Genomic DNA, 21,582 nt, shown 5'->3' on the forward strand with positions numbered 1-21,582 from the left:
CACATATCAGGAGAGCCAGTTTACAAACAAAGGATCAGTCAAGGACCCATCGGACAAAGTGAACCCTTGCCAGCTATTCAAAGAGGGAATTTAGTGCAGGGAACCCTCACAATGGTGTTGGAAGAGCTGAAAAGCCAGAGGGAAAGGAAGTGATCCAAGGATTAGTGAGTGCAGGAAGCTGCCACCAGCCCTGGGAACAGACCCACAAAAGGAAGAGGTGCAGTGCCCAGAGCAGAGAGACGGGGCTGTGGAGAGGTGGCTGGAACGATGCAAGGTTGCCCTGGAGGGCTGCAGCCGTCAAGACAAGAGCCATCCTGCAGGACCCAGATCCCCAGGATGTAGCGACTGCCAGAACCACAACCAGAAGGAGAGGAAGGAAGAGAAGGGCCGCCCACATGCCCTTTTGCCCCGCTTTTCCCATCTCCCCTCAGTGGCCCCACCGGCTGAGCCCTGCCTGAAGCCCAATGTCAGGAGAGCCTAGGGGAGAATGGGATTGCAAGTCACTGCTCCCTGGATGACAGAGGACACTCTGCCACGTCCAGCTGGAGAATGAATCTGACGGCAACAGGCACAGGACCAGACCTGACTGAACGTTTTAGCCCTGCATCTTGCTGAGTGGATCTGCTGGAGGAGGCTAGGGTCCGGTCTTGGAAGAGGCCGTCGCTCACCTTGTGACTATAGGCGAGCCACACAGGTCCTGTGGTTCTTGTTGCGGCAGTCCCGCTGCCTCAGAGACCTCACTGGAGAGTCCGTGAGGCCCAGGTGCACATCTGCGACGAGGCCCAGGTGCGCATCTGCTTACCTTGAGCGGCAGGAACAGGCTTTCTTTCACTTCACAGAACAGTACGTCCACACTCACACCTGTCCTCCATTCCTCTGGAATATTCCCTCCAACCTCTTACCCTGAGACATTTTGTGCCTCTGCCCCCAGCTGCCCTGCCTAGCTCTTTTCTTTCCAAGGATATTTCCTGGGGGTCTAAGGCCCCTACCAGGATTTCGCAGGAGGAAGTACTGCTGGTGGGGGAGGGGAAGGTGAGGGATGGACTGCGGCTGCTCAGTAATCCTCCCTAAATCATGGATGGCAAGACGTAGCAGACAATCATTTCTTGTGACTGAGACAAGATCAAAGGATTAAGGGGGTTTGGGTAAAGAAGGGTTGGCGTTTGGTCATGAGAATTATAAAAGTCAGTCTGCTGAAAAGAACAGCTTGCTAGGGGAAAGTCTGATAATGTAGCCTAGGATCCCTTTGAAAAGCCCGAGTTTTTTCAAGGTGAAAGGCAAAAGAAGACCAGAGCCCTGTGTGTCTGACAACGCAAATGACTGTCATGTCGGGGAGCTACAGAAAAGCCCCTCTTCAAACCTGTTCCCTTCCTCCTGTGTATGGTCCTGGGAGCTGGGTGGTCACTGCCCGAGCCTGTCAAGCCTTCTCCTGATGGGGCTGGCATCACCTCTCATCGATGGAGCTCTGAGCCCAGACCTGGCCGTGCTCTGTTCACAGGATCAAATTATTCCTCATACGAACCCGTACAGCACAGAGAAGCATTTTCATTGTATAAATGAAGGCACTGAGATGTGGGTATCCAGCACTTTATTTAAAGTTACTCCATCCATAATAAAAGAATAACTACTTACTATGTGCCAGACACCGGGCTAAGGAAGCACTTTACATGTAAGCCCAAAACCATGAGAAGCTCTGGTTCTTCCCATAATGATGAAGGACCAGGGTTGGAGAGAGATGGAAGCAAACTGCCCGTGTTCACAGTGTACAGAAGTGCTAGCAGTGGGATTCCAACCCAGGTCTCTCTCCCGCTGGAGCTCCTAATCACGACTCATCATTTGTTCATGCACTCATGTAACAGGTACTACTTGGGCACTCCGTGGACGGGCACTGGTAAGGGTACTGCTCATGCCACCATGGGCACCATGGTGTGCTCGTGGAGTAGACACGCTGTGACACAGCCGTGTGCAGGGCGACGGTCCTTCCACCAACACTCACAGAGCTGCTCAGCGCCACGCACCACGCTCGGCCCTATCGCACAGCCCCTAAGTGGAAAGGCTGCTTTGGGATGTCACATGGGTGCTATCTTCCCGATTCACACACGGCCTTGGTCTCAGCCCCTCTGCATTATGGGGCGGAGTCTGGGGTGGGTGGGGATATGGGTATGGCCTCAAAGGAGGCTCCTGAAGAGCGTGGCTCTAAAAATCTTGAGGTCAGCCACCCAAAAGTAAAGGAAAAGTTGGAAAACTAGAGCAAAAATGCCTTTGTCAGCCTTTCCCCAGAAAGGCCAAACCTGACACCATCCAGTTGGTGGGAGCAGCTGAAGAGACGCAGGCTGGAGGGCTGAGTGAACAGGTGCCAACTCAGCTCATTAAGTCCCCAAAGTTTTCATCTTTCCCAGGCTAATTGGCATTAATACGTGGGGTGCCGGATGGCTGTTATGTGGGGAGATGCAGCAGGCCCTTCAGGATTCAATACCTAAAGGAGATCAGGATCAAAGACACGGAGCATGACTGCACATGAAAGGCAGTCACCGGAGCCCTGCTTCTGTCCCCATGGATGTTTACTGCACCTTGGGGGCGGGAGTGAGGGGAAGGATAAAGTGGGGCAGAGAGGACAACTGTTTTTCTGGCAAAGCAGATGCTTCATGCTGTCACTGGGAAGTACTTCTGCAGTACAATTATTTGTCAGTTTCCCAGATGATACTTAGGTCTCCAAACTATTTACAGAGTACCTGCTGGGTGGCAGGCATTTTGGACACTGGTAGTGTCTGCAAAGACCAAGTAGATCCCGTCCCTACCTTCAGGATACACCATCGGGTGAGAAGACAGATGTGGCGTAAAGGGAAGTAGAGCACAACAGAGGCCAGTGCCCAGAATCAGAACAGCCCAGGAGAGGGCAGACCTATCCTTGTTCAGCTGGGTCCAGGAAGACTTCCTGGAGGACGTAACATCTAAGTTCAATATTTTGGTGGTTGTGTCTGTTCAGACCACACTTCCCCACTTTGCATAGCAATTCCCTCCCACTGCCCATAGCGTGGGCTCTCAGACCTACGGTCCGTCATAGGTCTCTAACTCTTGAACAGCCCACTGTCAGGTGGGATGAGCCTACAGATTTGCCCTGCCTGAGATCTGGAATGGGGACCCTGTGACTCAGTCTTCATTGAGATTTTGAATGCAGAAGCCAGTAAAGCTGGCCATGAGCACAGTGACCAAGGCAAGCCTGACTGCAGAGAGGGAGAAACAAGAAGCTAGTCTGGAAAAAGCAAAGTAGCTCTGGTGAGATGAGAGGAAGATATGTGAGTGCCTGGCTTTTCAGTGCTCGGCTCAAGGCTCTCAGGGTGCCCAGCCTTCCAGATTGCTTCTTTATTAGTGGGGTCTGCTCCAAGCAACAAATTCTTCTGGAGGAAGGCCAATGTGAAGGCTAAGCAGGGAAGCATAAAATAGCACGGAGGGCTTGAGGACCAATGTGTAACACTGAGTGCTAAGCTGTAACCTTCTAGAAGGCATGAAAGGGGCAGGTGCAGTGCCCCCACTCATCCCCCACCACCTATGGCGCAGAGCTAGGCAGGGATGGATGCATGCACACGGGCTCATCCAGCCCACCTCCCACCAGCCTTAAGGTCTCAGGAACCAGCCATAATACACGGACTTTGGTTCTCCCATAGTCAGAAGCACAGCAAGCTAGCACACGTGTGTCTAACGCCATCTGGAGCCCTTATACAGATGACTACATCTGGTCTGCATTCTCACTCTTAGAGACGGTCCCATCGCTCCCATTCTACAGGTAAGGAAATGAAGGCTTACAGGACTTGAAGTTCCCAAGGTAACTGCCACTGATTAATGGTAGAGCTATGTTGGGTCAGTTTGGAATTCTGAAGGCAGTGACATAATCATTAGGCTATGCTCCAAAGAATATGGGCCTTACTGGTCGTTTTCATGGAATCTACTTAAATAAGACCCTAGGATGCTGGCCATCAGAAAGATGTTCCAGAAATGGCACTCTGGCCTTCCTGGCATTCGTGGGGGTGCAGGGGCATGAGGGGATGGACATTCCCCTTTGCCTGTGACACAAAAGAGGTGTGGGGAGATCACCAGGTACAAAGAGGGCTTCCTTCTCGGGCTACCAACCCAATAGCTGCTTTCAATCCCCTCTTTTCAGGCCTCGCAGGCTTCGAAAGGGCAAAATGTTCTGAGGACTGCTGGACAAACTGGCCAGAGAATCCAGGGCCCCAATCTCAATCGGCACCTCCTTTTAACCAACATGCGTCCATACGGGGTAACATGGGGGGAGGAATCTGAACTGCTCCTCGCACCACCCAACTGAAGAAGTTAGAAGGGCTGAATGATTTAGGTACCTTGACTATCAGTTTAGTGCGGGGTGGGGGTGGGGGAGATGAAAATGCATCTGGTAGACTTCTAGCTGCAAAGAAGGGAAAGAGCTCCAACTGTTGCACTCAGAAATCCATTCCATGTCTACATCAAGACCGTGTGTCCCACAGGCTACTCCCAGCCAATGACGGAGCAAGCAGGGATACTCAAGTAGGCCTATTCCCAGGAGGCGGGGCCTCTTCTGATGACTGACTCTGGCTCAAGGACTCCATAATGACCTTACTGAAGTCTGAGATGTTCCTTCTACCTTCCCTCCCTTCCTCCCTTCCTTCCATCCCTCCCTCCCTCCCTCTTTCCCTCTTTCACTCAGGACCAAACCTCATTGTGGTCTGATGGATCCCCTAGCCTCCTCTGGCTCCTTCCCCATGTCTTCTCATAGGCAAGACAAAGTCCTTCCATCTCTCCCTATCATCACCTCCTCTGTCTGACTGGAACCCCAGCAGCCCTGACACCGCCCAGCTGCTGCTGACTTTGGAGCCCTGTGAGCACAGGCTGAAAGGCAGACCTCCCAGCTCTGTGATAAGAGGACACACAGGACACAACATGGATGCGGGGGTGGGGGGAGGAGCATATACTCAGTATGGGCCTCCAGATGCAGACTTGACTCTGTTCATTTTCATCACCGAAGTTACTGGGCACCACAGGCATTTTCTGAAATGCACCAATCTCTGCAGCAGCTGGCTTCAGAAGGATTTTAGAGATGATTTCCCCCATCGAGATGGATAATACTTCAGCTCTGAAATGGAAGATCATAATGCTTTGCCAATCTACTCTGATCCCAGGGAAAATGGACCGGTAGAAGATGATTTCAAGGTTGACAGCCCCACCCCCACCCCTTCTAACCCAATCTGCTAAAAATTAAAACTCAGTAAAGCATGGTGTGATGACTTTTCAATCTGTCATTCTTACAAAATAGAGATACTAAGTAGGCCCCAAGTTTTCTCACTGAAGACAAAAACAGAAGCTAGCGTGGTGGACAGAGTTCTGCGTCAGAAGCTGGAGCTCCACCAGTCACTCAAGTTTTGGGTCCCGGGCAAGCCGGCTCCCATGCATTTCAGTCTTCTCTTTTAGAAATCAACATCTTATTACCTTAAGTGAGTAACGGCATCGGAAACCCACAGAACGGTGCCTGGTACATTGTGCAAATTAATTGAGGTAACAATATTTGGCATTTTCCGGGCCTTTGGTGAATGTTTATTTTATTTGAAACTAAACCAGGTGCTTCAATACTTTTTTTAAAAAGTGACTAATGCAAGTTTCCTCTTTAAGAGGCAGGGGTGAGGGGGGAGAGAATGAGTAAAGAAGGTCTGGGATACGGTGTCTGTCTTCATTTCCTTTCAAGATTTTTATTGCATTTTTGTTGGACTGCAAGCAGTTCTGATCCTTCTGATGGATATGTGTGCTGTGCTCTCAAGAAGATAAAAAGAGAGAGAAAGAGAGGAGCATAAAACTATGTACATGCAAGCAGTGATGGATGCCAAGGACAGAAAATTTCCAGTAGACCTGGTCTATAAATTGTCATTTAAATTTGCAATTTAAAAACACTGTCCGACTTTTTGATTTAGCTGACTGTATATGAGAGACAAATACTGGAATCCTAATAAGCAATGTTTAAATGACATCTCCAGTCTCCCAGACAGAGAGGGCGGCAGTAGAATTCTAAGAAGAGAAAATAAATCTACCAAGAATAGGAAAGACGACCAGAACTAAATAGTTGCACTAATCACTTGGATGACAGATACCAAGAAAATGTATTTTTGGCTGCTTAAAATTCGAATCCTTAACAGACGGAGGATAGGCGATCAGCTGAAAACCCCTACAGTCCCTGTGAGGGGACAAGATTGAGCTCCGTCTTTACATTTCATCACATTAAAACAGATGAACCAAAAAATCAAGGCACCAGGACAACATATTAAAGTTGATAAAGCTGAGGTTAAAAGATGTGAACTGCAAGAATCACTCGCAGTCCAGAGGCATCCATTGGCAAATCTGAATTTCAAGGCTCTCCTGGAGTGGCAGCCCCTGCTGGGGACACGCCCACAGAGGGGAGCCCACTCCCAAGGTCTCCTTTTCTTCTTGCTGCAGGGAAACAAGTTAGCATCATCCCTCAACCACAAAATACTGAAGACAAACATTTGCATCAGTCCAAGGGTGAAAAGAGAAATGAATCATCAACCATTGAAAGCAATTCTGTGTGCCACAGCTCAAGTGAGATCTGACAAATTTAGGAATGAACCACTGAAAAAACTCAACAATGACATAAGGGTCTGGAAGGAGAGCTTGTGAGTAAAAGCTCAGGGAAATGAGATCGCCTCACTTATTGTAAAGTGATAATTGCACAATTTATAATGACATGGGAACAGCTTAGATGGTAAGATTAGTGGAAAAGTAAGGCAGAATTAAATACCCAGTAGGATCAAAGTAGAATGCATGCGTTTGCATGTCTGTGTACACACACTCATGTGCAAAAAAAAAATAAAGTAAATAAAAGATTGAATGTTAAACTGAATGTTAACGGTTCTTGCTCAGAGCCGGGGTATGACTTCAGAATCCCCCACACAGTGCTCGAAGCAGCCATTAAAATCGACCAGCATTGGCAAATGACACAAAAATCTATTTGCAATCTATAACTTTGAGAGCAGGAGGAGAAGCCACAGTAATCATTACTTTAAAACATCAAAGGAAAACTAATGGAATATAAATTACTGATTCTAGGAAAATGCAGGCCAAAGGCCAAAGAATTACCTATCTAATATAGGCTACTCTATTGTTCTACAAATGCTTAATGAACACATACCATGTGCCTGGTCCTACATGTAATAGGACATGAATAAAATATGTGTACAACTTGAGAGGCCGTTTACTCTAGAAGTCAAGTTGGGGGGAGGCCGTGGCTGGCCCAGCAAGATTTCTGATCTGCTGATCTTCCTTTCACGAGAGGACAATGTAGGATTTATTTTCCACAACTAGGGATTTAAATCTAATGGGTAGACAGTGTCTATAATAATAGAAGACATTTCACAAAGCACCCATTGAACTGAAAAAAGTAATAAATCTGCACTCCAAGAATCTTTATTTAAATGGCACAACCTCTGGGAAGCCCTTGGGTGGTTGCTTATCTCTGCTCTGGGATTTCAACTTACTGTAATGAACTCTAATTGCTTCTTAGTTGTCTGTCTTTGGGAGAGATCTCAAGTTCCCTAAGCCCAGGACTTGTTTATAATCTTCTGTGGCCAACACTCTGCCTGGTTTTGGAAAACACTCAAACACTCAAACATGGAATGAAGGAAAGAAGGAGGGAAAGAGGGAAGGAGGAAAGGCAGGAAGACTCGCATCTCTTCAACAGCTACCCTGTGCTAGGGCCTGCAGTACGCACTTCACATACACATTCGGTTGTTTCTACGTCTATTATTCTGAACTCCAACCAGGAGCTTATTTACTGAAAACTACCATGGTCTGCAAAGCGTATAGACTTTGAAATCAAACTGTTCAGGTTCAAATCTGCACTCTGCCAGTTTCTAGCCTCGGGTAGGCTGGTGAATCTCTATGACTCCAGGTTTCCACATAAGCGTGTGAAATGTGAAAATGAAGTAAGATTAAATATTTAAAATGCCTGTCTTCTCCTCCTTATGGAAATGGTTTTATTTCCTACAAACGTGTATCGCATACCTCCTACTCTTGAATCATAGCTTTGGGCCTGACCAAAAGCCTCTGGGTACTTGGCTAAGATAGCAGGAACAAGTCTTGCAGAGCCTCGCGAAGCAAGGGCTAAAAGCGACCTTAGCGAGTTGCACATTTCCCACCTGCTATCAAGCATCACGCTACCTTTCATAAGTCCAACGTGATCCAGCACTCACGGCTATCCATCACAGCTTCAGCCCAACGTCCAATGTCTTTAGCACATGCTTCCATATCGCTGTTAATAAGGGATACGGGGATGATCATTTTCCCAATGATAGGGGTCCTGATCCTTTTTAGGATCACATAATAAGAACATTTTTCATTGTTGGAGATAATTCCCCTTCCCGTGCACATTTGTCAAAGGCAGTTTCCAACAGTCCCGTACATCATCCTGAAATACATGATAAGATTCAGGTCTGCTATTCATCATCTGCTGGGCTCCTTCCAGGGTAGAGAGTTCCTGTGTGGCTTTTCCTGCCTCTGGTTTAACAATCGGAATGCAAGCTCTCCCTAGAGCGGTATCACCAGTCAGGGGAACCGAAAAACTCAAGTGATGACAGTCCCCCATCTGAGGGAAGTGAATCTACAATGATGATATATAAATTCTTTGTAAAAGTAAATTGCAAATCTTGCTGCCACGTACCAATAGGACACAGACCCCCAGGAACTGAGCTTTTCGCTGGGGTTTTATTTGATGGCCACTGCTGGGAAAGAGCGAATATGGCAGAAAGAGCCTGGGCTTTGGATCATTGAGAGCAAAGTTTAAAAATTCATGTTCTTCCATTTACATGATGGGCGACCTTGGACATATTCTGAACTTAGTTGATGTTTCCTCATCTGTAAAATGGGAGTTTTACCAACCTCATCAAATCCTGTGTTCTCACCGTACTCTCTGCTTGCACAGTAGTCGTGTAATTAATGTCATTTCCCATCTTACACACTGACAACTCTTCAGTAAATTCTCATCCCAGCTCCAAGAGGATATAACAATGCCCAAGACAACAGTCCCTGCCATCACATCTCGACTTACAACACAATCTAGTAAGGAAGAGAGGTATTTAAGTGCATTTCAGGTTGATGGAAGAAAGACAGAAAAGCTTTCTCTGGATGAAAAACTTTGTCAAAACCCAACATGCTGAAAATCATGGGGGAATGAAGGCTTCATGGGGGAAGAGAATGCTGAGAAAGAGCTTCATGGACGTGCTCTCCGAGTTGGGTCTAAGGGGATGAGGCAGGCCTTGGCAGTGAGCTGAGATTCAGGTGATTTTTTTTCCCCCCAGACAGAGAGAAGAGAATAAGCTGGAGAAAACTCACGTGTGTGCAAAAAGGGCCAAGCAAGTCAATATGTTCAGAAGGTCCAGGTGCACATAAGGCACATGTGATGCCTGCTGAATGCGTGAGTGAGGCAAAACTACAGGTCTGTTCAGAGCATAAGGTCAGGAGTCATGGCAGGAACTCTGTCCTGCCTCCTTAATTTCCATGTCCTTGTCTGTAAACTTGGGGTTTTAAAAAGAGGAGCTCCCTCAAGGTCTCGTTCAGGAGAAAATACATGTAAGCATTCAAATGCAATGTCTGACACTTTTTCACCGCGGACAGATAGTAGCTACCTTCCTCACCAGCATTGTCGTGATTATTTCTGATGCAGAGAAGCCCACTCGGAGGTGAAATGGGTTAATGGGACGACTCATCGATTTGGAGGCATTTGCAAAATTGGAGTGCTTGTTCCAAATTATGAGCTAGAATTGCATTCTGGTGAATGCGCACAAAGTCCCTCAAGTTCACCTAGTCTTTACCGTTTTGTATCTGGAAAACACAGAATAACTGGCATTCTCCTTAGAAAGGGAAATGTTCCCAGTCCATCACCGGGAACCCTTGTGTACAGCAACCTCCCACCTGCCAGAGAAGGGGAGTGAAGACCTAGAGCTTCCTCTGCCTTTCCAACTCCCCTCCCTACTGTCTCACATATTCTGCCCTCCTTCCTTCCTCTTGGTAAGGCCGTGGCAACCTAAGAGTGTCGGATGATGTCTTTCAGTGTAAGTCTTACTCGGTATTTGGTAAGAAGGCACACCGTTCAGTAGGGAGTAGCTTAGTCTAGTGTGAAGCATGTAGACAGGACCTGGGATCAGAGAGATCTAGCCGCAAATGGGTTCCTTTACCTCCACATTGCGGACTTCAGGCAAGCTGTTCATCTGTCTGAGCCTCAGTCGCCTCTCCTCTAACACGGGGACACTTGTCCAAAGGTTGTTTTCAAGCTTAAATGAAACAACATTTCACCCCCAGCAAACCTCTCCTCTATCTTTTATCTCCATGTACTCTCCTGATGGGTTGTGTGGAATTGCTCAGTCTTGCAACATATGCACTCTGACCAACCCAGAGGCTTTGCGGCAAAAGGAGGGGGTTGCTGAAATCCCAGCACACCTTGGAACATCGTCTGCTCACTCAGCAAACCGCGTGGATAAGAAAACCCCACGCTCTGGGGCATATGCTGATTATCTGCAAAGATGAACATTCTCCAGCCCCACAAAGGCATGTGCCCTTACCTGACTCACGGGACTTGGAGGGATAATGTAAAGGGCTTTGTTCTTCCCAACATCAAAATTCAAGCCCAGCCACGGCCACGGGCAGCACACTGAGCTTAATGAAGCAGTGGGATGAACTAATATGGCAAATCGTATAGCTTTACTACCAATATGGCCCACATCATGCTAAATTACGGCACCAGACGTGATTGGACACACATCACAAAAGGAGAAGTAGTTCACAGAATGGTAGGAATTTTCAAGGCGACATAATAAGAATCCCAAGAGCCAGCACTTCGGGGAGATGCTTGTGTTTTGTCATTTTCTTTCTCCTTGTGCAGATCATTTCCCCACCCCGGCCCCACCACGTGAGCACCAACTCAACAAACACTGACTGAGTACTTACCATGTTCTGAGTGCCGTGCTAGGAACTCAGGGCTAACGGTAGAGACAGAAAAATAAGCCAAAACCGATAGGAGAACCATGGCAAGTGTGATGACTTGAGAACGTGCAGGGTGCTAGGGAACCCCCCACAAATCCAGCTGAAGGAGGCTTATCTCTGTCATAAATTCATTTGTTCACCTGCTTATTCATCCGCCCACACTGCTGCATACCGACATCTCTCAGCACCGAGCTCAGTGGTAGAAATGATGTGGTTATTAACAAGACAGGCACGGTCCCTGCCGTCGCAGGACTCCCAGCCTCATGAGTGACACAGAGGAACAAAAAGACGACTGAAAATATGTAACAGTGAGCAACATGAGACATCTGAGAGCAAAAGAGTCATGACCTGCAGCTGGGGATCGGGGCGTGGGCTGTAAGGGGGCACCAAAACAATGCCGAGGACAGTCATACTGAACTTGAAACTAAAGGATAAGCGGAGTTAGCTCTGAAAAGAAATAAAGGAAAACATATTCTTTGGAGAAGAAACAGGACTTGCCAAACCCTTAATAGGAACAATCATATGGTATAATCAGGGAAATGAAATTGATTCCCTGTGCCACAGAATGGACTATCGCTGCAGAACAGCGTGCAGAGATGTGACCAGAGAGATAAGGAGGCGTCGACGGCCCAGGTGCGGCCCCTGGGATGCCATGAGAAGCAGTGTGGATGTCACCCTGGGGGCACTCGGAGCTGCTCCCTGAAGGGTCTGCAGCAGAGGGGAGACGTGATCAGATCTCCAAGTGTCCCAAACAGCTTGGAGATGGAAAACACTGAAAACCCGCAAACCCCTTAGTAGGGGCGTGAGAACAATCCAGATGGCAGAGGAAGGCAGCCTGGACTGTCCTTGGGAGAGGAGCCGTGAGGAGAGAGCATGGACAGCTTTGGAAGGCATTTAGGAGGTCACCAGGGCTCACAGTCAGCGATTAATCGAGAATCTTATGAAGCTCAAAATGTTAAGGATGGTGGCTCAGACAAATGGCTGTTGGGTCCTGACCAGGAGTTGGCCAAGTAAAGAGACAGGAAAGATGACCCAGGTAGAAGGAGCTGACACACAGGTGTCCCGGAGGTGAGTTCTGGGAACTGAAGCATGGTATGGCTCAGGGTAAGAGAAGGCCAAGTGACAAAGACACAGGGACCAAAACTCAGATGGCTTGCTTGGGGGGCTATCCTCTTTGGTATGCTGCTGGGGTTATACAACACATTCAGGGAAGAAAGGGATGTGAAGGAAGGCTTGAAGAAAGCCTGACTTCTTAGAAAGGAACCAGTTAAACTGAAGCCCAGAACTAAGTCACCAATGAAACCTGAAATGAGTATGTCTTCAGGGAATGGCCACAGTGAGTGATGTGTCCTGTAATAAATTCAAGACCATGTGCTCACAGAGAGTACAGAATTCTCTCCCCACAACACATCATACAATCTGACAGCCAGTCCTACCATAAAGGACTGGACTTCTTGACCCAAAATGGTATTCCCTCCCTCCCAAGCCCTTCAGCCCCAGAGCTTTATGGATCAACCTCAGAGAAATTGATGTCATCATGTAATTAAATCCTGGATTTTGAATTTCCAAAGCCTGCAAATCACAGAGTCAGGAGAGAACAATTAGCACACCAAGATCCAAAATCCTGCCAAGGCAGAATGGTGCCATAAATCTGTGTGATGTGCCTCATCGGTTTCCGTGCCTCCCCTGCCAAAAAAAGAGTGCAGCCCCCCTGTAATTCTGTCGGAACCACCAGCCTCCAGCATCAAGGCACAGGGCAAACCCAGAGCATGTTTTCAGGGAAGACCACACAGACGTTACTGGCTGGCAGACCCGGGGCTTTCCAGCTTATGCAGACACACCACGTGACCCAGAGCAAGTCTCTTGATCTTTCTGAACGTTATTTTCTCATGTGTTCCATGGGGCGATGTACGAGTTGGGCTCCTTGGGGACAGTTTATCTAAAATGGTTTGCACGCAGCAAGCACAATACAAATGATGGCTATTAATAAACATCTATAGCTTAACAACACGGTCCGTTCTCCTTTGTATTTCCTGACCACCTTGCCCATTATTATTGAAACAAGCATCCACTGGAAGATGAACCAGTTCCTTCTTCTCAGGGATGCCCCCAGGTGCCTCTGGAGGAAAGGGCGCCTTCTACTCTTCCCTGATGTCATACAGCACTAGGAGACGTGCTGCCTCTCGAGGCTGAGTGAGGAGCTGGGGTGCTGGAGGGAAAAAGGAAAGTTGCTCATCCTGAGTCTATGTACAGAGAATTGTGCTGGGTGTCGTAGGTTTATTCACTCATGTAATCCTCACGACAGCACTTTGCGATAGGTGCTCTTGTCCCTGTTTTATGGATCAAGAAGCTGAGCCTTAGAAAGTTAGATAGCTAGCCTGAGACATGCAAGCAGACGTCGTGTCAAGTCTTAAATCAAACTTAAGTTCATCCGCTTCTAAGGACCTCTTCCAGGAGTCTTCAGTGTAAAGAAGAGGGAACAAACAGCCAAGAGGGCAATCCCAAGAAGGTTAAGTTGTCTGCAGTCTAAGAAGCTGGAGGAACACCAGCCATGGAAGCCGTTCCTGGCCTCCAGCCCTGCCTCTGCCACTACCCAAAGGAGTGACCAGCGGCAAGTCCTTCTTTCGAGAAGCTCATCTGTGAGCAAGAGGCTCTAGCTAGCCTCTGAATGTAAATTCCTTAGAACCCTTTCTGTTTCTCCATTTCTAGAGAACTGACTCAGGTTTCTTTAGAATGTTGTCTTACGTGTGTTTATGAAGATGAAAACTCACTTGCTTTTAAGTCAGAAAAGCCGTGAAAAGAGTTTAAGAATTTTTTTATTAGGAGGAACGTGCCATATTTTAAGGAACAGATATGAGTGTGGGGTAAAAATAAAACATTAACTTTTGAGTAGTGATAGGATGAGAATGAATCAAAGCTGCAAAGCAGAGAACAGGTCTTTTCAAGGAGAGGATGAGACTATAAAAAATCAGAAGGGCCTCCTGAGGTGGAAGGTCTTCAACGACATGAACTGCCTGCAGTCAGGGTCTCCTTTCCAGAAACTTCTCTCTCCCCACAGAACACTGACTGCCGTCAGGGCTCACGCCGGGGCTGGATAAATCCTTGTGGACAAAAGACCTCATTCGTTCATTAATGCTTCCTCCAGGTTTCAGATTGGGTTGCCCGGATCTAATTTCCGCCTCCGTTTGGTGCCTGAGGAAACGGAAGCTGGAAAAGCGGAAGTGGCCTGAGGCAGAAGCCCGGGGTTAAGATCTTGACAGCTGGCAGACAGCACCCCTGCAGGGCAAGAGCAGCAGGCAGAGGCAGGGAAACAGCAGCTCCGCAACTACAGGCGTCATAATAAGAATTTTTTTTAATTAATTACCCCAGTCCCAAGGATCCAATCAGATGATGAATGTGATGGCACTTTACAAGCTCCTCAGGGGTAAGCCCTAGTTAACAGGATAGTTTCCAGGGCTAACAGTCCAAGTGAAGGATAAGAACCCCTATGGCATTACTGAAACCATTCGTTAACCAAAACTAACCAGAATTTTAAGACATCTCCCAATAGGGACGCCTGGATGGTTCAGTCGGATAAGCCTTTGGCTCAGGTCATGATCCTAGGGTCCTAGAATCGAGTCCTGCATTGGGGTTCCTGCTCAGTGGAGAGCCTGCTTCTCCCTCTGCCTGCCACTCCCCCCTGCTTGTACTCTCTCTTTCTCTCTGACAAATAAATAAATAAAATTTTAAAAATAAAAAGATTAAAAAAAAAAAAAAAAAGAAGAAGAAGAAAAAAAAAAGAAACTTCCCAATAGTTCACACAGCTACTAAGGCACAAAGCCAGGGTTAAAACTCAGCTTGCTGGGGCTCCAAAGTTAATGCATGTGCCATATGACAACAAACTTCTAGACCCATCAGGGCTCGGATGCTCGGGGCCGAATCTTTTAGGGAGCAAATAAGGTAGCATTTTGTTGTTATTATTGTTTTTCTAACTAATGATCCTTGGACATAACTCTAATACATGGAAAGTGAGTAAGCTTATTTGCAAGTGTTTCTAGAAGATCAGGAGACAGTGCTGAACTATGATCTCAGAAGGAAAAGGGCAGAAAAACTAACGCTAAGCAGGCAGCTGCCACGCTGTGGCTCCCACGCTGGACCTTCACCCACGATGCCCCTCCCACCCTTCTGGTATTATTTGCACACGCGCGCACACACACACTCATTGAGATAGGGTTCTAAGAGGCTAAATAACCCAGCTCTGGTTACACAGCAAGAGGGAAAAGAATTGGAATTCAAAACCAGGTCTGGCTCCAAAGTGAGTGCTCTTTCTACCACCCTCGGCTGCCAGGTGTTGCTGACTGAAGTCCCCGGGCACTGTCCCCAAAGACTTCTGCACCTGCTCACCTGAGACCCTTCCTCTCTCACAGTCTTCCACTGGGTGGCCTGGTGCGGGGTTTATAAATAACCAGAATCGCATCAGCTGTTCTGCCCCTTTGATGTCAGGTAACGAACCTGAAAATCTATATTCCCGTCCTCCATCAACTCCACTCCTGGAATAGGCACCGTTGGATAAGCAGCATGTGTAGCAACACAATCCAATAAAAATGAAATGAAGAAAGCAACTTTATTTCTTACTACGTTCAAGTCTTCCTTATTTGAATTGTGAATACTCCAGTTACGTCTCCTATAAGGCCTGTCGAGAAATGCATTTTATGGTGAAATATGCCCCCGGGTGACTTGTGTTGGAAACTCTCTGACTTCCTTTCAAAAGCCTGGGTTAAAGAAGCGGGTGATACGTTTGTGAGAAATTCTAAAGGGCCTCTTAACTTTTCTTTATGCCACTCTCACTCTTGATAGATGACCTGTATTGTCAGGTATTCTCTTTTAGGAAATAAAATATCTGCCCCAGGAACCATCTAAATCTTGCCACAGGGGCAAAAACACCCTCTCTAGTCTATAATATCATGTAATAATATGAGAAAAGTACTTATGATATAATGTCAAATAACAAAGCAGGATATGAAACTGTATGAATTAGTTTGATCTCAAACACACATCCTGAAAACAGTCCAGAGCCGTTATTTTTGAATAATGGGATTAGGCATGCTTAATTTTCTGTTTTAATTTTCAGTTAAAAGAATATATACCTTCTAAAAAGTCAAATAAAATTACTTCAGAAAGAAAACCATTTTTTTCAGAAAAGGGCTAAAATATCATTCAGTATTTCCTGAGCACCAAAAAAATCACCATATGAAATTAAAAACTTTAACTAATACCAGGCACAAAGATTCTTTAAGAAAAGAAAGTTATATGCTAATCATGCTGATGAATATGGATATCAAAATCCTAAGTAAAATATCAAAAAATCAAATCCATATATAGAAATGTGTCATGAAAGAGTAACATTTACCTTAGAAATGAAGTCTAGAAAAATCTATCAGTAAAATCCACTGCGATATAAACTAAGAGGAAAAATATGTATAAGCATTGAAATAAATATAGAAAGAGCATATGACAAAATTCAATGTCCAAATTCAGGATTTATTAAAAAACAACAACACTTCCAAAACAATAAAAGTAGAAAAAAAAATCTAGTAAAAATTCAAATATCACAGTTAAAGGAAACTTAGAAGCACTTCCATTAATCAAAGATCAAGTTAAGAATACCTCCTATTACTAAATATTGTACTGACAGACTCAGCTAATGCAATAAGACAAGAAAAAGAATTACTTAAGGATCAGAAAGAAAGACATAAACCTGGATCAATAAATAAACTGTTAACATTTCCATTTAAAATTCTACATATTTTGGCTCAGTCAGCAACATTTGCTTAATGGAATACTTCTTGTTCCACAGAGAAAACTGAATAGTAAGAAATAAATTAATCCTTTTATGAGCACATTCTCTCTTTTCTTTTTTTTTTTTATTTATTTATTTGACAGAGAGAGATCACAAGTAGCCAGAGAGGCAGGCAGAGAGAGAGAGGAGGAAGCAGGCTCCCCGCTGAGCAGAGAGCCTGATGCGGGACTCGATCCCAAGACCCTGAGATCATGACCTGAGCCGAAGGCAGCGGCTTAACCCACTGAGCCACCCAGGCACCCACATTCTCTCTTTTCACATGTAGGTATGTGCTTTCATAATGCCCTGAGCCAGAGAAGTCGATAAGGAACGCATATGGTTTATCACTGTTACATAGCTAAGAACAATTGTAAAATCTTACTTTGAGACAAATCAGCTATATACTTTTTAAGATCCCCTTGGTTCTAGAATGGGTAAGAGTAAACAGTATAATGCTGATGATGAAAATGAAGAAGAAGAGGAGCACAGAGGGGCACCTGAGTGGGTTGGCTTAGTCGGTTAAGCGGCTGCCTTCGGCAGGGTCCTGAGATCAAGTCCCACATTGGGTTGCCTGCTCATCGGGGAGTCTAACTCTCCCTCTCCCGCTACGTCTCCCCAACTCGTGGTCTCTCTCTGTCTAGCTCAAATAAATAAATAGAATCTTTAAAAAAGAGAGAAGAAGAAGGAGGAGGAGGAGGAGAGTACAGAAATGGGAGAAAAGAAAGAAAAAGGAAGAGAGGAGGGAAATGGAGAGAGAGGACAGGAAGAAAGGAGATAAGAAGTAGTAAGGAGAGAAGGGTCAGGAGAAAAGGGGAAAAAAAAGGGAAAAGGAAGAGGAAAAACACACATAAAGGCTCTTTGTTGGGGCACTTGTGTGGCTCAGTCAAACATCAATCTTCAACTCAGGTCACGATTCCAGGGTCCTGATATCAAGCCCCGAGTCAGGCTCCCTTCTCAGGGGGAAGCCTGCTTTTCCCTCTCCCTCTACCTCTCCCCCTGCTGGTGCTTGCTCCGCCACCGCCCCCACTCTCTCTGTGAAATTAATGAATAAAATCTTTTCTTAAAAAGGCTCTTTATTGATCCTTTAATAAATGCCAAGTAATATACCAAGTATTTAATCTGTCTTATCTCAATTATTCTTCATAGTAAGCCTCTGAACTTTAATATAATATCCTTACTTACAGGAGAGAAAACAGATGCTCAGAGAGGTTAAGTAACATCCTAAGGTCACACAGTTAGGAGCTGGCATAGCTATAATTTGAATCTAGGTCTGCATGTCCAGGCTCCATGGTACTGGCCACTCACTAAGAGATATTCCTTGCGTTATGTATCGTGCTGATTTTAGAGTCCCGTAAGACATGAAGATGAGGAGGTTCTAAAAAGTCACCTTCATACTCTCATCCCAAATCTTCAACCAAGCCAATGTTCTGAAAACCTGAATCCTCATTTTAGAAAGCTCCTGGTTTGCATTTTAAAATTAAGAATGAAAAGATATTCAGTAAGATACAATTTTTAATGCATTAAGCATTCAAGAGCACAAGTTTAGTGGAAAGGTTAAATCTGAAGCAAAAATATAACTTGTCAGTTTTCACTGAAAAAGCATTTGAATTCTAGTGCATTATCATGCTCTGCAATCTTTTTTCTCCATGTAGCCGTTCTCCCAAGACCTGCTCTCTCACTGACTTGCTTTCCTTCTATTATTCTTAGACCATGATGCATGAAATACAAGGTTTACATTAAGTTTTAGCAAATAAAATAGGCTGCTTCCAAAATATTTGTGTTTCAAATAAACATCCAAAGCAACATTTACCATCCTTCCTGAGGTTGTGGCTGTCTGGGAACTGCCTGTGTATTACATTTATGTCCCTTGTTTCCTATAGAGTGTCAGACAAATACCATCAGGAAACATGACGGGGCAGGCACAGCAGTGTCTCAAACAAATCACTGCCTCTACAAAGCAACTGAGTGCATCCTGGTTTGCAAGCCCATATTGACAGATTTCAAGACCTGAAAGAGAAGTCTATTAATCGTCCTCCGTGCAGCAGAAGATGAGGGAGAGAAAGACAACACACAGCACGAAGTCGCTTACGCCTAATTGCAACCAGGAGACAGACATCCTGGAAGGCATGGTCATAAAACCATGGGACCCAATTCTCCAGAAAACATGGAGAGGGTGAGAGTTACTGAGGGTGAGAGTTACTTCATTATCATACTACGCATGCCAGTCCTCATTAGCAGGTCTCTATGTGCCCACTCGGGGTCAAGCACGTTCCAAGTGCTGGAGCTGATGGGAGAAGGAGAGGTCCGGCTCTGCAGGAATGCTTGGTCCAGCCCATAAACAAAAACACGGGAAATTTTGAATAAAGTGAGATTCTAACAAAGTGCTCCTGCAGCAAAACAAACAAGAACAACTAACCCAGTGCGGGGAGGAAGGAAAGCACTGACCTGAAGATTAAGTGGGAGCCAGCCTAGGAACAAGCGGGGAGTGACAAAGGATTTTGCGCTAGATTAATTGTCCAGTGGTTCCCAAAGTCTGGACTCTGAAACAATGGCATCGGTACGATTGGGGTATTTGTTCTAAATGCAGGGGTGGGCTCTACCCCAGACCTCCCAAACCCCAAAATTCTGGGGATGAGACCCCGCATCTGTGTTTTAACAAGCCTTCCAGGTGATTCTGGTGCTGCTGGAATTTGAGAACTTTGGAAACCTGTGAAAGTGAACCCCAAGAGACAGAATGCCTGGAGGATAAACAAGGTTGGATAAGGCGCGCGGGGGGGGTGGGGTGCCGCGGGGGAGAGGATTAGGCAGAGACATTGCTTGCTGGAGGGATGGGTAGAAGGCATACCAGGAAGGGTTTTATATGTTAGGAAAATAATTTTGGATTTTACCCAAGGCATAATGGTGAGCCATTAAAATATACACTGCGAGTACAGAAAACAGCAAATAATGCTAGCGCCCATTAAAAAACATATGCCATCACAAAGACAGTGCTATAAATCATTCCAGAGATAAAACACTGCACAGACAAATAGCCAGTAAGGAAGGAACAAAGCAGCCCTACCTTTCTTTCTGGAGTCTTTCTTGGCGCTGGTTTTCACAGCTACTTGAAGTTCTGTCTCAGTTGACATCCTACTAAATCCTTAGTCCACTTCACACAGATCCCGGGCCTCGGCCAGGCTCATGGAGGACTCCTCTTCAAGACAACGACTCCTCCCTTCAGAAACAACGCTCCGAGCTGCACATCTCATTCACTCCTTCCGAGCGCTGCGAATCAAGCCAAGAGAACGTTCAGAATCATCACCTTTGTGAGGTTCCACAGAAATTAGTCGGGGGGTGGCAAAACAGACTGTCAAACATACAAAACCAGGAAAACCTTGGTCTCTGTGTACGAAATGCTTCCTTGATGTCATCAAGCCAACGACAGAGTTTGTAGCAAAGGGAATGACAGGTCTACCTGAAACATGGACTGTCAACCTAGGTACATAACTCGACACAGATCTCTTTAAAACTCTGGATTTCCAAGGACAAAGCCCAACTCCTTGTTTTCCATGTGTCTTGCTTTGAAGCAGTAGATGCCACCCAGAAAATACAGCAAAGAAGTATTTCCTGAGCAACCCCGTGGAGACATTTCCAACAACAGGGCACCCATCCATCAGCCAAGCTTGATCAGAGCCATGGCGGCTAAGGCAGATCATAGGGAAGTGACCTGTGGTCTCTCCCTCACTGCCAGGCATCAGCGGGGACATGGAGTTGACATACAATTGGGCTCCAAGGGTAAGGTGACAAATGGGGCTGAGAAACTTTCCAGCCAGCCAATTTTTATGTCAGCTTTTTCCTCAGCTGTAAGAGCAGACAAGCATTTAATATGGGGAGCAAAAGAGAAGAAGCAGGCAGCCACTCATTCCGTTCTTTCTTTCTTTAATAAATATGCATCACACATTACTAGGTACTATTAAGTCCAGACTCTGTGCTGGGAAGAGAGGATAATGATAATAATGATAATACAACCACTTCAATTACAGCTCGTATTTACTATGCACTTACTCTATACTTTGCCCTCAGCTACGGGTTCACATACATTATCTCATTTGATTTCAGTTAAACTGAATGAATGTATCTCCGGTGTCGAGTCAACCATCCTTCCCAGTGACCATCTATCTGAGAGTTACATCGGAGAGTTCAGTTGAAAATAAACATTTCCCTAGTTATCCAATTTTTAAAGAAAATGAAGATAAAGCTGCTGGAAATGGGTCTTTAAACTGAGCAAGCCCATTCTGAGCTCATCCCACAGACCCAGAATGGTTGAATCCAGAAAGGCGGACCCTGAATGCCAGTTTCTGCTCAAAAAGAACAGTAAACCAAACCTCTTAATCATGACAACTAAGGAGGGCTTAACTAGGTCTAATGTAAAAGCCACATAAAACGACAGGAAGGCTTTGTGCATTCTAGATTCATCCGTGTTGTTACAAATGGAGAGAGGGTATAATGCTGGGTGAACTATGTCAGAGAAAGACAAACACTGTGTGACTTCACTGAGAAGTGGAATTTAAGAAACAAAACAAAGAAGAAGAGAGGCAAACAAACACATTTCTATATGCAGAGAACAAACCGGGGATTACCAGAGGGGAGCTGGGGGGGGCGGTGCTGGGTGAAACAGGTGAAGCGATTAAGAGTACACTTAACTGTGATGAGCCCTGAGAACAGCTGGGTCACTCCACTGCACACCTGAAACT

The 21,582-nt window shown here is 45.9% G+C and overlaps 1 protein-coding gene across 6 annotated transcripts in view; it reads right to left on the minus strand.

Moving 5' to 3' along the window:
* Positions 1 to 21,582, minus strand: part of DAB1 (DAB adaptor protein 1) — a 591,361-nt gene that overhangs the window by 255,868 nt on the left and 313,911 nt on the right. For all 6 annotated transcript variants that reach the window (XM_044238331.1, XM_044238332.1, XM_044238333.1 and 3 more), the window contains exon 2: positions 19,911 to 20,113. In XM_044238331.1, coding sequence (XP_044094266.1) covers positions 19,911 to 19,977 — 67 coding nt within the window. In that variant the 5' untranslated portion in view covers positions 19,978 to 20,113. The remainder of the gene's footprint in view (positions 1 to 19,910; positions 20,114 to 21,582) is intronic.

Source organism: Neovison vison, chromosome 2, assembly GCF_020171115.1.
Source record: "Neovison vison isolate M4711 chromosome 2, ASM_NN_V1, whole genome shotgun sequence".
Taxonomy (NCBI): Eukaryota; Metazoa; Chordata; class Mammalia; order Carnivora; family Mustelidae; genus Neogale; species Neogale vison.